This window comes from Plectropomus leopardus, chromosome 19, assembly GCF_026936395.1.
Source record: "Plectropomus leopardus strain MGB_pleo_1.0 chromosome 19, ASM2693639v1, whole genome shotgun sequence".
Lineage (NCBI taxonomy): Eukaryota > Metazoa > Chordata > Actinopteri > Perciformes > Serranidae > Plectropomus > Plectropomus leopardus.
Window position 1 is genome coordinate 26,271,286 of NC_142194.1, and position 15,948 is coordinate 26,287,233.

General features: G+C 38.1%; 1 protein-coding gene across 15 annotated transcripts in view; it reads right to left on the bottom strand.

Annotated features, from left to right (window-relative positions):
* shisa6b (shisa family member 6b) overlaps positions 1–15,948 on the bottom strand; it is a 175,904-nt gene that overhangs the window by 84,736 nt on the left and 75,220 nt on the right. For 14 of the 15 annotated variants that reach the window (XM_088070040.1, XM_088070048.1, XM_088070047.1 and 11 more), the window contains exons 1-3: positions 7,372–7,486; positions 6,092–7,015; positions 1,170–1,330 (exon numbers count right to left, since the gene is read on the bottom strand). In XM_088070040.1, the coding sequence (XP_087926166.1) occupies positions 1,170–1,330; positions 6,092–6,615 (685 nt within the window). In that variant the 5' untranslated portion in view covers positions 6,616–7,015; positions 7,372–7,486. Of the gene's footprint in view, positions 1–1,169; positions 1,331–6,091; positions 7,016–7,371; positions 7,487–15,948 lie in introns of those variants that run through there. The other variant, XM_088070037.1, reaches the window with a different exon arrangement.

Consider the following 15,948-nt stretch of genomic DNA (forward strand, 5'->3'; position numbering starts at 1 on the left):
TTTTGGGGTGTTTCTAGGATTTTGGGATGTTTCCAGGATTTTAGAACACTTCTCAGATTTTAGTTTGTCTCTAGGTGTTTAGGATGTTTTTAGAAATTTACGACATTTCCAGGATTTTATGTAATTTCAAGGAATGTTGGTCATTTCCAGGATTTCAGAACTTTTGTCTAACTTTAGGATGTTACTGGCTTAGCTAGGACCTCTGTTGGGGATGTGGGGGATATGGGGGGGTCTTCCACTGGCACTTTTTTTGATAAACAACTTTGTTTTAATGCTGTTTTATGCACTCTGGCACCTTATGTTTACTAAAAGTACCAAAACAATTACCAGTGTGACACACGTTATTTTTATTGTGAATTAGAAAATGGTTGGGGGGGGCACCTGACATCCCATCAGCAGCCAGCTTTGGCCCAGGCTGTAAGTTGAGTATCCTCAGTGTATTATATCTATATGTGTTAATACTTCTTTCAATAAGCTAACCACACACATATCATCATTTTGGTGCTTTAACAGCTGCAAAATCAAACTCTTTTTTCCATCTCTCTGCCTTTTTTTGTGTTTCTAATATCTCATTATTTTCCATCTGTGTGCGTCTCTCTGAGTGTCTTTGCCTTCTCCCATCTGATAACACCTGCTCTATCCAGAAACCTGCCGCTGCTGACTGCCTTCCCCTGGACTGCTATTTTTCCTTGTTTTTCGGCCATATTACCAATTTACGCCTCCCGCCTGCTCTCTGAATCGTGAGGTTAAATCACGCCGTGCGTGCCGCGTCTGATTCACAGACCGAGTGACTGAGAGGCCATCACTTCCAGCCTGTCAGAGACTGCGGGGCCGCGCTACCTTGCCAGCCTGTAATTATCTCCACTAGCAGGCCCCTCTTTTTCCCTGTCGCTCTCTCCCTCGCACTCTCTCGCTCAAATCAGATGATTACTGGATGTTAACATTGGAGATTACACTGCTGAAAGGGTGAGCACAGTGGGTGCTCTCTGGAGGGGGAATGCAGAATTTTGCACAGAAATAATCAATGTATCGCAAAAAGCTTTACACAGAGACACACTTAGAGGGATGTGCGCAAAGGGTTGCACTTCAAAGCTGCCTTCAAGCCATGTTTGACCAGTGACACATAAACTGGTGGATGCTTGTGAGGGGAGAGAGAGGAGAGCTCTTACCGTGGTTGGATTTGGAGGTGTGAACAGGGGTGTAGTGGTTCTTGGATGAGGTTCTGACTGGTGTGTTGTCTTTGGGCGAGCCGTTCATCGCTGCGAAATTCTCGCAGTCGTATTGCGATATGGGGATGGGCCCCTGCTGCCTCAGGATGTCTGCGAGGGCCCTGGAAGCAAAAAGACAAAACAAGAATGACTGTTAACCCTGTGAAACCTGAAACACCATCAGTTTTCTTGTGCAGCGTTAAGATGGCTTTCACATGCATTTACACCTCTGAAACCAGAGCAAATTGTTTTGATTTATTTTGAAAGCATGACTCAAAGGGAATTGAGCAACTTTATAAGATATATCCTGCAAATTAAAAGAAATCAGGAAAAGAAAAGACTTGAAAATTAGTTATTAAAAGGGAAGAGAGAGAGAGAGGGAAAAGGAAAAAATGATTAGATAAACATAATAAAAAGGGAAAATATCCAGAAAACAACAACAATAATAATAATTATGATTATTAATACTGTTATTATTATTACTATTTTATTTATTTATCTATATTATTTTTATACATTTATTTTTTCTTATTATTTTTTTTACTTCTTTTTTCTTTACTTTTTCTGTTAAATTTCAGGTAATTTTCTTGTACCTCATAACTTTAAACATCTTTCTTTTTGAAAGAAATCAAGCCAACTTGCTCAGTTTTCAAAGGGTTAATACTGTACTATGTTTCTTTTCTTGTGGTGTTTTTTGCTCTCAGTGCAACTGAACTTAAAAACAAAGTGATGGCACGTCTGTTTTCTGCACGCCGAATGGCTGCTAATTGTTAAGACAGTGTTGTGCCATTATGAGTAATTCAGAGCTGCTCTGTTTCTCTGATTTTTTAATTTTTTTTACGTCTGGGAACATGACGAGTGTTCATTTGCAAGAGAAACAACACTGCATGTGTGTGAGTATCTTGTCTAATTGGGTTGAATTTGAATGTTTTTCAGACCGCACCAGGTGCATATGGAAGGATGGAGCCCTCGAGGGGGCAGAATGGAAGAGAGGGAGAAGCAATCACGATGAAAGAAAGTTCAAAAAGTGTTTGTTTGCTTTTTCTGGCGCTGCTTTTGAAAAAAAAAAAGAAAAAAGGGGGGAAATCAAATTACTTTTGCAGCGCTGCAGCGGCTCAAAGCTTTTGTACGACAAATGTATCACCGACATAACCTTTGCTTTTAAATGAATATTTTAGCTTCACCCCCCCCTTCCTGTTCCTTATTGAATGTGCAGCGGTGCATGCATGTCACACGACCTTGATACAGCCTCAACGTTAACACTATCCATTATTCACAGTCTTAAGATTGCTCAAGTGTTGAATAATGCATCCAATAAAAAAAAGCTATTCAATCTTGAGGAAATAATGTGTGTCAGCGTTTGTTCACTGATGTAGGTACAGTCTACAACATGTGGTCCACTCTGGTGTGATAACTCTCATATGGCGGGGCCCCCGGGAGGAAGCAGGAGCCAGCTGAGGAGGTGAGATGCAATTGCTGGCCGTGGTATCCCATCTCTGCTACACATTCTCGTCAAATCCCCACCTGAATACACCAGGCAACCATGTGCTGATGTGTGGAGGGTGGGGGTTGGTGAGCCAGCGGAGGAGTGGGGGCGCGGGTCGTGAAGTATGATGTTTGACAGCTGGCTGCCTTGACTTGGTTGCTTCATGAGCTAAATATGTAGGTTGCGGTTGCATTCAAACATGTACCTGGAGTGACATCATTTTGTGCTGCATTCAGGTGCTTTTCGCAAGCATTGAAACTGAAGAAAACTGGTTTGATTTGAAAAAAAAAATGGGAAAAATGCAATGAGCAACTCAGCAAGAAATGTCCCGCATATTGCAAAAAATTGGTAAAAGGTAAAAAAAGACAAGCTAGAATATTAGATTGAAAAATACAAATTTTTCTTTACGTTCACCTCTGTCTTAAGTACATGTTTGTTTGTTTTTTTTAAATTATAATTATTTTTGATTTTTTCTTTTTTAAGCTTATTTTCGGGTAATTTTCTTGTATTTTAATCTTTAAGCAGTTTTACTGGTCTTTTTTTTTTAAAAAAACAAATTTCAGATAATTTTTTTGTACCTTTTTACTAATTTCATACAAATTTTTTGGGCCATTTCTCGTTAAGTTGCTGATTCTTCCCATGTTTTTGAAAAAATATCAGCCAATTTGCTAAGATTTGAAAGTTTTAATGAAAAACAAGACAGATCATATCTAAGGCTGGGCAATATATCGTTTACCCAATATATCAATATTATATCAATATATCCTGATATCAGATAAGATTTTGTATATCTCCATACTGTAAGTGTTGTCTTTTCCTGGTTTTAAAGCTGCATTACAGTCTCTGAACTTACTAGTACTGTAGTTAAAAACATTGGTTTTATCGATACATACATTAGCTGGAACGATTAATCGATTTGAGTAATTTTTTAAGAAAAAATCCAAATTATCTGATTCTAGCTTCTTATATGGGAAAAATTTCCAGTTCCTCTAATTCTAAACTCAATATTTTGGGGTTGTGGATAAAACAAGACATTTGAGGACGTCATCTCGCGCTTTGGGAATCACTGATCAACATTTTCACCATTTTCCAAACACTTAATCTTTTAATCAAGAAAATAACCAACAGATGAATCAACTATGACAATAATTGTTACTTGCTGTTTTCATTTTCAATCGTCATTTTCCGCAGTATCGATACTTCGGTACTAGCTACGCTTTTGCTCTTTCGTACTGTTAAATTAACTACAGTCATTCTGCTGCTCTCTACTACTAACTAAGAAAAGAAAAGTTGTCGTCATGTTTATAGCTTTGGTTGTACGCACTCAATGTCAATTTTTTCCTGTGGTATCGAAATTGGTACCAGATATCGATACTTTTCAGGGTAGTGTATCACAGTTAGAAATTCCAACATAATGTTCTATAATTTGCTTTTACTCACTTGGTCATTACAGCCACATGATTGATAATTATTTGTGAAAAATCTCATTGTGTAGGCTAAATATTTTCTGAAAGCATCAATAGTCTGAACTTCAATATTGTTTCAATATCCATATGAGTGTAAAAAATATGATTTTCTCCATATCGCCCAGCCCTACTTGTATCAGCTATATAAACCACAATCATCCAATAAACATGTTGGCCATCGGTCCCTCTCACTCCCACACAGAACAGATGCGCATACACACACACACACACACACACACACACACACACACTCTCTCTCTCTCTCTCTCTTTCTCTCTCTCTCTCTCTCTCTCTTCCTGAGCACCACAATCACTGTAATAGTTCTCTTTTAACTCCTCCGTAATTATTTTTATCTTTTATGCTGAAACACTTCTTTGGGATTTAACATCTGCTGCAAATCTAATAGAATTGGATCTGAAAAGTGCTCCTCAGTTTGCCTTCAGAAAACAATTTGTTAATTAATTTCAAACACATTGCGTGCCTGATTTCTAGCTCTTTTTGGATACAGGGGATAAACACCCTGACCTGTAGGCTCTGGCATGGGCGTAGATGTCGGGAGGGGGGGACGCACAGGGCATGTCCCCCTCAATATTTAGAGCATTACATTTGTCTCTGCCAATGAAAACATTAAAGTTAAAGACAGCAGTATTGTAGAGGGTATACGCAGGTACAGTTATACCCACCTACTGTTGTGGCGCTTTTCTGGCGCTTTACAGCCAAAAAGCCATTGGAGTATATAGGAGAGCATAACCACTTCCTCCAGGGTAACCTATCACATCTTCCCTATTAACTACCACTACACTAATGGCTGAGTTTTACTCTGACATTTACATTTACATCAAAAGGTAATGCAGAAAAGACACAAAAGGGTGCATAAAAATTCTTTCTCATATGCCATCCAAACAGTGAAAAGGAAACCTATGCCTATGGCTAGATTTGTTTCTGACAAGAGTCTTGACCTTTGACCCCTTTCTGCAGAGAGGTCTACACATTTGTCTGTATTAGTCTCTCCAGTCATACTCTATATATGTATATTGCAAAAGATGAGGTATTTGCATGTTTCTTTTTCTATCTTACAAAGGAACTGTTTGTTCTTTACGATTTTACGATGTAAAATGGGCGAGGCACTTAAACTAAATGGTTTTTTAAAATTTGGCTTAGTAAACAGACATTCAACTTCAAATGGTAATTTTTGTATTAATCTTAACCCTTTAAAAAAAGAGAAAGTTCTTTTAATTTCTTTCAAAAAAAATATTTTTAAGTGTAATATTATTAAAATTATAAATATACTTTTCTGGATTTTTTTGATGATTTTACTAATGATACTCCTGTTTATTTCTTTTCTTTTAAAAAAAAATTATTGTCACCTTTTACTAATTTTTTGTAATTTGTGGGACATTTCTTGCTAAGTTGGTCATTGCTTTTTCCAACCATAATTAAGAAAGAAATCAAACCAATTTCTCAGTTCCAATTTTTCTTCCAATTTTTCTCAGTTTTTAAAGGGTCAAATGGCATACCAACACAGCACAAAAAATGATGTTGAGCCAGGTTTCAAAGGGTTAAATCCCCTCACATCCCCCAAACTGGCAAATGGGTTGGAAAAGCATGTTTTCTTTAAAAATCTCCCAAATCACACCATTTATCATGACCAGAAAGTGTGAAATATGGTTATTTATGTTGGCTAGAGAGCCATTTATCTTCCCCCCACTCACTCAGGGAGGCTAAAGGAAAATATTTGTAGTTCTTTGGAGGCTCATGATATAAAAAAGTCACACCTCGACCACCCCACTACTCTGATAAATAAAGTACAGTCCCTAAGGGGAAAACATGTTGCAGAAATGATTGAGCAGAGTGCATATTTGTGCTGCAAACACATTCCATGGAATAACTCTCACATAATATGAGATATAAAGTGTCTTAGGGCCACTCACCTGTGTATATTCATTTCCTGAGGCGGCTCTGTCGCTTTGTCGTACGCAACTTTGACCGACACTCCCAACACTATGATGAAGGCTATGATCCCACAGGTGATATAGACCGCGGTGTTGGTCTGATCCATGCTCGGATCGTACGTTTCACCGGTCGGGATGGGCGACGGGGCGGCCGTCTGCACCCACACCGGTGTTTGGTAGTTCTTGCAGGCTTTCTGATCCAGCCGGTCTTTCTTGTAGTCGCAGCAGAAGCGCAGGTAGCACGTCCCGCAGCAATACCGGTGGTCCGTGTTGTTGCACTCGAACATTTTGTCATACTGCCCGCTCACGTCGTAGTAGCCCAGGCATGTGTCGTGGTCTCTGGCGGGCGCCGGCTGCGGGGTCTTCTGCGGGACCACCGTGGGGACCATAGTGGGTTTGGGCTTCTTGATACCCGGCTTGGTTTTTTTGACGCCTGTGGCGGCACTAAGCACGCACAGCGGGTCCAGGTAGATCAGCAGCAACAAAAGGTGCCTTATCCCCATGGTAGTGTGAAGAACTCAAGTCTTATGTTTTTGGCAAAGACACTTCAACTCTGGTTCATAAGCATGCACGGGTTTAGTCTTGTGTAAGTTTCGCCGCCGAGTCTTCCCCTGCTCGCTCAGTCTCCTGCGCCGCCGTCATGCTGGATACAACTCTGTGCACGCTGCCATCAAGGGCATCTCTCGCTTGTTCTTATGCAATAGACAAACTAAAACCCATCGCGACCCGTCGGGGAACCGCGGCAGGAGAGCACCATGTCCTGACCAGGAGAGGAGCTGATTGTGTGCCCGGGATGTGCGCTCTCTCTCCGGGCTGCGCGGCGTGAGAGAGCCGCTGAGTGCGTCGCTGTCCAAGGTGCTGATTCCTGGAGACCCAGTCAGTTCTGCTCGAGTCAAAGTTAGGCTGGAGAAACAAATAAGCCAAACGGTCTCATTAGCTATTATCCCCACGTCACAGGGACGTCATTAATTAATTAGCAGGCTTCTACACGTCCGAATAACTTGACAGATTTTAGTCATAAAAAAAATCATTCTTGCACGACGCATTCAACTTGATAACACCCACACAGTATATTCCAAATGAACGTGGCGGTATGTTATTTTTATGTTAAGAATTACATCCTACCATCGCCGCACTCAACTCAACGTGGATACAGGACAATTATTGTTGATGGTTTCCAATAAAATTCGAATATAACTTTAATATATGATATTTTTCTTTATATATTCACAGGGTGGGAGTGTGGAAAGCCAGCCTACCTCGGTTAGGATACCCGCTGGGGAGTTGCTCTCTGTCTGGGTCTCCGAAAGTGAGGAGAATATCAGAGCTGTGAACCCCCCTCTCTTTCTCTCTCTCTCTCTCTCTCTCTCTCTCTCTCACTCTCCCTCCCCCCTCTCTCTACTTCTTCTCTCCTCCTTCTCGGCTTTCTCCCTCCCTACGTCTCTTACATCATTTCAGTGCTGGCGTCAGAACTCAGTCAAGTATTGGTAAATTGCAAACCCCCCTCCTCCTATTCTTCCTCCTCTAAGCAAGAAAGCAAGCCTGGTTATTGGCATTAGCACTTCTAAATGAAGCGGCTGCGCAGACCTCTGTCCGCAGAACACTGCGCTCTCGCACAGCAGGGGTGCCCCCAGAGATCTGTCATAGGGGGGGCCAGATGGGGCAACTAAAATGTTGGGGTGGCACACTGCAAACTAAAAGCCATGACTGAATTTCAGGATTATGTGGTTGAAGTATATCGGCTCGTTTAAAACAGTTACAATATGGAGAGTTAATATACCGAGCTTACATATTTTACAGTTAACCCTTGAAACCTGAGAAAATGGCTTTCAAAAACATGTAAGGCAATGATCAACTTAGGAAGAAATCCAATTAACAAGAAATCAGTGAAAAGTACAAGAAAATTACCAGAAAACTAGTACAAATGAATAAATAAATAAATAAATAAATAAGGGAGGAAAAAAAGGAAGTGACATAGAACATAACAATTCTGTAACATAATTATGAACATGCACTAATGATAATTAGCTATGAAAAGGGTTTTTTTAAATTGATTTTTTCCCCGCAGCTTTTTCCCTAAACATTTTCCCCTAGCTTTTCAAAAAAAAAAACAGATTCACACTCTGGTGGTCAAGGCTACCATTGAAGGTGCCACCTGTAACTCTGTGACCATTCATACACACTCACACTCTGATGGTGCAGCATTGGGAGCAATTTGGGGTTCAGTATCTTTCCCTAGGATCGAGCATGTTGACTGGAGGAGGCAGGGATTGAACCGCTGACCTTCCAGTCAGAGGACAACCCGCACAGGTGGCCCAATAATAACTTCCAGCTAAATTCCAGATAATTTCCTTGTAGCCTTTTACTAATTCTTTGCAATTTGTGGGACATTACCTGTAAAGCTGCTCGTTGTCTTTTTTTACCCCCAGTGTTTTTGTAAATCAAACCAAATTCTCAGAGGTTTAAATGCTTGTAAAGGGGATTTGAAAGCAGCACCAAAAACTGATGCTGATCCAGGTGTTGAAGGGTTAATATGTTAAGTGCAGAGAGTAATTCTGGTACAGTTAACATTTGGAGTAGCTAATTAATCGTGTTTTTATGTTCTATGTATCTGTATGTGTGCGCAATTGGATGTTGTTCAAATATGCTGGTTGTGTTTTCCCTTAGAGAAACAAATAAACAGCTTTAATTCGAAGGACTATATTGATTGTAAGGAATAAAACATAACATGTTAAGGGGGACTTGTGGGTAACCGTAGAACCCAATTTTTATTCAAACATCTTGAGGTGGGATTTTGAGGGACCCCTTTAAATATGACCATCTCAGTTTTTTCCTTGCCAAAATTTAGCCTAACCTTGGAGCGTTATTTTTGCCCCCTTCCTGACACACTATGCTGAGGGGGTTGGTACCAATGGATGCTGTGTTTGGTGTGTTTGGACCCAAATCCAGCACACTGGATACCGGTAATGATGATTACTGTTATAACTCAGCAGGTACAGGCAAGGGCGAGTAAACAGCAAACAAATACAGTTCAGCACTCCAGAAAAATCTCTCCACAAAGTCCTTTGCAGCCTGGATGGTTTAGCAGGCCGAATTGGGTAGAGAGGCATGCAAGCAAGTGGTGGCGTTACCCCAACAACAGACACTGTTCACTTCAATAGCAGGAAATGGTACTGTGGAGGAGTAGGCAGGGGATGTGTTTGTGAAGGCAGGAAATAATAACCCAGTCTAAGCAGACAAACCAGTAGGGGACTGGCAGAAGGGTCAAGAAGACAGCAGGTTACAGGTACAACTCTAGAATTATGAGTCAACTCTACAACTATAGAATTATGAGTAATCATTGTCCATTAGTTCTAGAATGGTAGCATTCTAGAATGTCATAGATCTAGAATGTTGAGGTGCATTTGTAGAATGTTAAGTGATGAATGTTATGAAGTTCCAGAATGCTATGGTTCTAGAAAGTTACTGTTTTATAATGTTAGGGTACAATTTTAGAATTTTAAGTTATGAATATTCATCAGTTCAAGAATGTTAGTGTTCTAGAATGTTAAAGTACAACTGTAGAATGTTGAGTTTTGATTCATTAATTCTAGAATGTCAGTATTCTAAAACTGTATGATTCTAGAACCAAATAGTTCAAGGTATGTGGAGGTACATTTGTAGAATGTTAAGTTATGAATTTTCCTAAGTTCCAGAATGGTACTGCTCTAGAATGTTATGGTCCAAGAATGTTGAGGTTCATTTAGAGAATGCTTGGTTGTGAATTTTCTGAAGTTCTAGAATGTTTGTGTTCTAGAATGCTATAGGCCTAGAATGTTGAGGTACAATTATAGAATGTTTGGTTATGAATGTTCATTAATTCTAGAATGTTAAGGTTCTAGAATGTTAAGGTGCAATTGTAGAATGTATAGTTATGTATGTTCATTAGTTCTAGAATCTTAGTGTTGTGGAATGTTGGGGTTCTAGAATGTTATAGTTTTAGAATGTAAAGTGCAGTTGTAGAATGTTGAGTTATGATTTTTCTTTAGTTCTAGAATCTATAAGCAGATGGTTCAAGGATGTATCGGTTCTAGAATCTCTTAGTTCTGGAATGTTGTGGAAGAGTTGTAGAATGAAAAGTTATGATTGTTCATTAGTTCTTGAATGGTGTGGTTCTAGAATGTGTACCACACAATCCAATAGGAGCATGTTAAGTTAGAATTGTTATAACTGTGCATTCCTTCTAGAATGTTGGTTTTCTCTGGTGTTACGGTTTTAGAATGTTAAGGTACAATTGTAGAATGTCAAGTTATAAAAGTTAGTTATAGGATATTTTGGTTCTAGAATGTTATTGTGAAAGACTGTTAAGGTACAATTGTGGAATTTTAAATTATGAATGTTCATAAGTTCTAGAATATTAGTAAAATGTTATAGTTCTAGAATGTTGAGGTTCAATTGTAGAATCTTAAGTTTTGATTGTTTATTAATTCTAGAATGTTAGTGTTCCAGAATGTTACCACTCTAGAAACTTATAGTTCAAGAAAGTTAAGGTACAGCTGTAGAATTATGAGTAATCATTGTCCATTAGTTCTAGAATGGTAGCATTCTAGAATGTCATATATCTAAAATATTGTAGCTCTGGAATGTTGAGGTGCATTTACAGAATGTTAATGACTGTTTTGAAGTTCAAGAATATTAGGGTTCTAGAGTGTTGAGGTACAATTATAGAATGCTGAGTTATGAATGTTCATTAATTCTAGAATGTAAGGGTTCTAGAATGTTAAGGTGCAATTGTAGAATGTAAAGTTATGTATGCAAGAGGGATCCTTCCTCAGTTGTTCTTCCTGAGGTTTTTACAATTTTTGTTTTAACCATAAAACATCTCTGCTGTGAGGGCCTTTTGTAAAAGGTAAGTTATTGGTCATTTTCTTATCATTATTTAGGTGCTTTTCTTTTACAATTTGTGTGACATTTCATGGAAAGTTGCTAATTGCTTTTTTCCATGTTTTTGAAAGAAACCAAACCAGTTTGCTCATGTTTCAGAGGTTTAACTGCTTGTAAAAGGCATCTGAATACAGCACAAGAAAACTGATATCATTCCAGGTTTGAAAGGTTTGATGACATTAATATCAGCGTTCCATATTTTTTTGCCAGTAATAGCATCATGGTGGGCATTGCCCCCCCGGCCCCTCTTGGAGGCGCCACTGTCTCTGGCACCAACCTGGGTGTCTTCACACTTGCATGTTTATTTGTGTCCACAATTGCTCGACCTTTTGCACAGCTGGCTGTTATCGTGTTCCAGCTACATGCCCATAAACAAGCATCGTTTTCAGGGTGAAACAGTAATTGGCTGTGCTCTCTCAGTTAACACACTCATTATTTCAGATAAAGTCATTCATATTAGTCTGTAGCCGAGCCATGGCACCTGAGGGATTATGGAGAACTGATAGGGCTAAATTACCAGTTAAGTGTGTTTCAACACGGCTGCACTGAAATGAACCAAAGCTGTATAGATCACTCCTGCACACAGCTCTGTTCCTGTTGCTAATGCCTTTTCTTCTTCTTCTGTAGCCATTTATATCGAAAATCACCTATATATATTAATGTGTAGATCTTTCCAGGTAAACTAATTACCACACCTTTAACCAGATGGGGCCACCAAACCAGCAGGTACTAAATATGGCAGGGATACTCAACTTGCTTTGCTTTGGGGCCACTTCTGCAAAATGACAGGAGGCCAGGGGACACTTGCAGCAGCCCCATACATGTTTCTTGGATTTTAGGAAGTCTTCTAGGATTTGGGGAAATTTCTTGGAATTTCTGATCTTTCTTGGATTTAAGGACATTTCTAGGTTGTTTCGAGGACTACAGGATATTTCTTGGATTTTAGGACACTTCTCGGATTTAAGGAAGTTCCTAGGATTGTAGGATGTTTCTAGGATTTTAGGATATTCCTAAGATTTAAGGATGTTTCTACATTTTAAGATATTTCTAGGATTTCTAGGACCTTTGTGCAAGAGGTCCTAGCTAAGAGGGGGTGCAAAGAATCCTCCACTGATCCTTTTGTTTTTATAAACAAGCTCTATTTTGATGGTGTTTCATGCACACTGGCATCTTACTGTATGTAAACTTAAAGTACAAAAACAATTGCCAGTGTGAATCACTATATCTTTATTGTGAATCAGAAAATGGTTGGGGGGCCAGATTTGGCCCATGGGCCATTGGTTGAGTATCACTCGTATAGGGCCTGGTTATGATGACAAACTGCTTTCAGTTGCACTTTGTCTAAGAGCACTGTGCGAGTACACTGTACACCACATTTGCACTCAACACTTTCAAACTACAGAGGTTGTCACGACATCAGCAGCTACAAAGAGGTCCGGAAGCTGCAGGGTGAGAGCGGGACCTTAAATCAGAATTACACGCCTTGGTTCTTAAGGCATGCAACATGATGACCATACAGAACATTGTTTCCAGCAGACAGCAGGCTGTAATGATGTGGGTCAAAGGAACACTTGAAACAAACAGAGAGGAGAGAGAGAGAGAGAGAGAGAGAGAGAGTGTGTGTGTGTGTCAGAAGACCCTGGAGAGATGGAAGATGAAAAAAAATCTAAAGGATGGAAAAAGTTTTTTTCCTTTGATATTTGATTGTGTTTATGGGGTTTGATTTCTACTTATTGCATTTTCAAAATTAATTTCCCTGCAACCTTATCACAGCATCACGTCCTAGACACATTAAAAACACTTCAATTGCAAGTGACAAGGGAAAAACGGAACAATGCAAAAGCTTAAGAACTAACGAATATTTGCAGCTTTAAGTCCTCCCTTCTCTATTGCAAATTCAGTTATGGCTGATGAAATTTCTTGTTGTGAGTTGAGGCTTTAACAAGAGCACACCAAAGGATTGTAGAAGTACTTGATTAAAAACCAAACATGTTTTGCCTCTCATATCCAAGACCCAGATTTTTTTTCATAGGGGTGTCCAGATGGGGCCTCTGAAAGTCTAAGAGGTGGTACACCAAAACCAAAAGCCATGACTGAATTTCAGGAGTTTGATTATGCTGTTGAAGTATATAGGCTAGTTGAAGACTATATCACTGTGGACTTACATACTGATAGACTTTTTTTTTTTTTTTTACAGTTAATATTACTAATTATCTGATGTGCACAGACTAATAGGGTACAGTTAACATTTTGGGTTCCACAACAATCCTCTTTCAATGTGTTGGGCAATTTATGACTTCTAAAATGTTAAGGTACAAGTGTAGAATGTTGAGTTATGAATATTCATTAGTTCTACAATGTTATGGTTTGAGAATGTTAAGTTACATTTGCACAATGTTAAGATATGAAGGTTCAACAGGTTTTTCGAATTCTGTGGTTCTAGACTATAAAAAATTATTAAATGTTAACTGTTGGAATGTTACTTTATGAATTTTCATTAGTTCTAGAATGTAAAGGTTCAAGAATGAATTGGTTCTGGAATGTTTTAGTTCTGGAATGTTGTGGTAGAGTTGTAGAATGTAAAGTTATGATTGTTCGTTATCATTGTTCATTGTTCATCATACCATTATTCTATAATGGTATGGTTCTAAAATGTGTAGGTACAATTACAGTTACAAAAGTTAGTTCTAGGATATTTTGGTTCTAGAATGTTATAGTACAAGAATGTTAAGGTACAATTGTGGATTTTTAAAATATGCATGTTCATTAGTTCTAGAATATTAGTGTTGTAGAATGTTATAGTTCTAGAATGTGATGGTTCAACTGTAGAATCTTGAGTTATGATTGTAAAGTTAAGGTACAATTGTAGATTTATGAGTAATCATTGTCCATTAGTTCTAGAATGGTAACATTCCAGAATGTGATCTATCTCAAGTATTACTACAATGTTAGTATTCTATTTGGTTCTAGAACCAAATAGTTTAAGAATGATGAGGTACATTTGTAGAATGTTAAGAATTTTCTTAAGTGGCAGAATAGTACTGCTCTAGAATGTTATGGTTCTAGATTATTATGGTTCTGTTGAGGTACATTTAGATAATGTTTGGTTATGAATATTCATCAGTTCTCGAATATTAAAGTCCTAGAAAGTTGAGATACAATTGTAGAATGCTGAGTTATGAATGTCCATTAATTCTAGAATGTTAAGGTGCAATTATAGAATGTAAAGTTAAAGAATCTTAGTGTTGTAATATGTTGGGGTTTTTAGAATGTTATAGTTCTAGAATGTTAACGTAGAGTTGTATAATGATTAGTTTTTATTGTTCATTAGTTCCAGAATGTTCTCAATGTTATAGGTCTAGAATATTAAGGTGCAATTGAAGAATGTTTAGTTATGAATGTTTATTGGTTCTAGGATGTTATGGTTCAAGAATATATCAGTTCTAGAATGCTGTAGTTCTGGAATGTTGTGGTGCTAACCCTAAAGAATAGTTATTGGTCAGTGCAGACTTGCTAGGTGGCATCTTGGAGCAGCTTTCAGGCCCCCCACTGGTCTGGCCATTGATCTTGTCACATATCAAATGTGTGTCCTTCTGCCTCCTTCCCCCCTTCCAACTTTGCTATTTTCATCATTTTTATGCTGACAACTGGGTTTCCGCTTTTTCCGAGTATGTAAATGCCCCTTATTTCACCCTTTTGTTTCCATTTGAAACTGCATTGTGTCTGATCACTGTCTTCCCTTATGCTTTGATTAATACGATTTTCATTCTTCCTGATCACTGCTTTACTTTACTGTGTACATGTGCTTCCATTTCATTTGCTGGGTGTCAGCTCACCAACTCAGACCTGCTCTGTGTCTGGAAGTTCACCAGTGTGCCGGCATACTTCAATAAACTCACATCACCACAGCAAACTTATGGACTGGACTTGAATGACTTCTTTAACAGTTATGAATCTTTATTAAATTCTAGAATATTATGGTTTAAAAACATATCTGTTCTAGGAGGTTCTAGTTGTGTAATGTTGTGCTGCAATTGTAGAATGCTATGCTATAAATCTTTATTAGTTCAAGATTGTTTTAGTTATAGAATGCTAAGGTATAACTGTAGAATCTTAAGTTATGAATGTTCATTAGTTCTAGAATGGTTCAAGAATGTATCGGTTCTAGAATGCTCTCGTTCTTGAATGTAGTGGTGCAGTTGTGGAATGTAATGAATGAATGTTCATTTGTTAGAGAATTGCTTCGTTCTAGAATGTTAAGGTACAATTGTAGAATGTTGAATTGAATTGTAGAATGTTAGTGTTATAGAATGTTATAGTTCTGAAATGTTAAGGAACAGTTGCAGAATGTTAAGTTATGATTGTTCATAAATTCTAGAATCTAAATTTTATAGAATGTTAGGGTTCCAGAAAGTAAAAGTACGATTGTAGAATGTTAGGTTATGAATGTTCATTAGTTCTAGAATGTCAATGAACTCAATAAAATGTTATGCTTTGGAGTATTATGGTTCTAAAAGGTTATATTTTTAGAAAGTTAAGGTACAGTTGTAGAATGTTTTGGTGCCATTGATTCTTGAGTGGTATGGTTTCAGAATGTTTTAGGTCTAGAGTGGTACAGTAAAAGTGTAGAATGTTAAGTTATGAATGTTCATTAATTCTAGACAGTTATGATTCGAAATATGAAGGTACATTTGTAAAGCGTTAAGTTATGTGTTTTCATGAGCTTTAGAATTTTATGAATCTAGGATCTTAAAGTTTTAAAATGTTAAAGTGCAACTGTAGAATGTTAAGTCATGAATGTTGATCAGTTCTAGAATATTATGGCTCTAAAATATTAGAGTTCTAGAAAGTTAAAGTACAACCTCAGAATGTTAAGTCATGAATGTTCTTTAGTTCTAGAACATTTTGGTTGT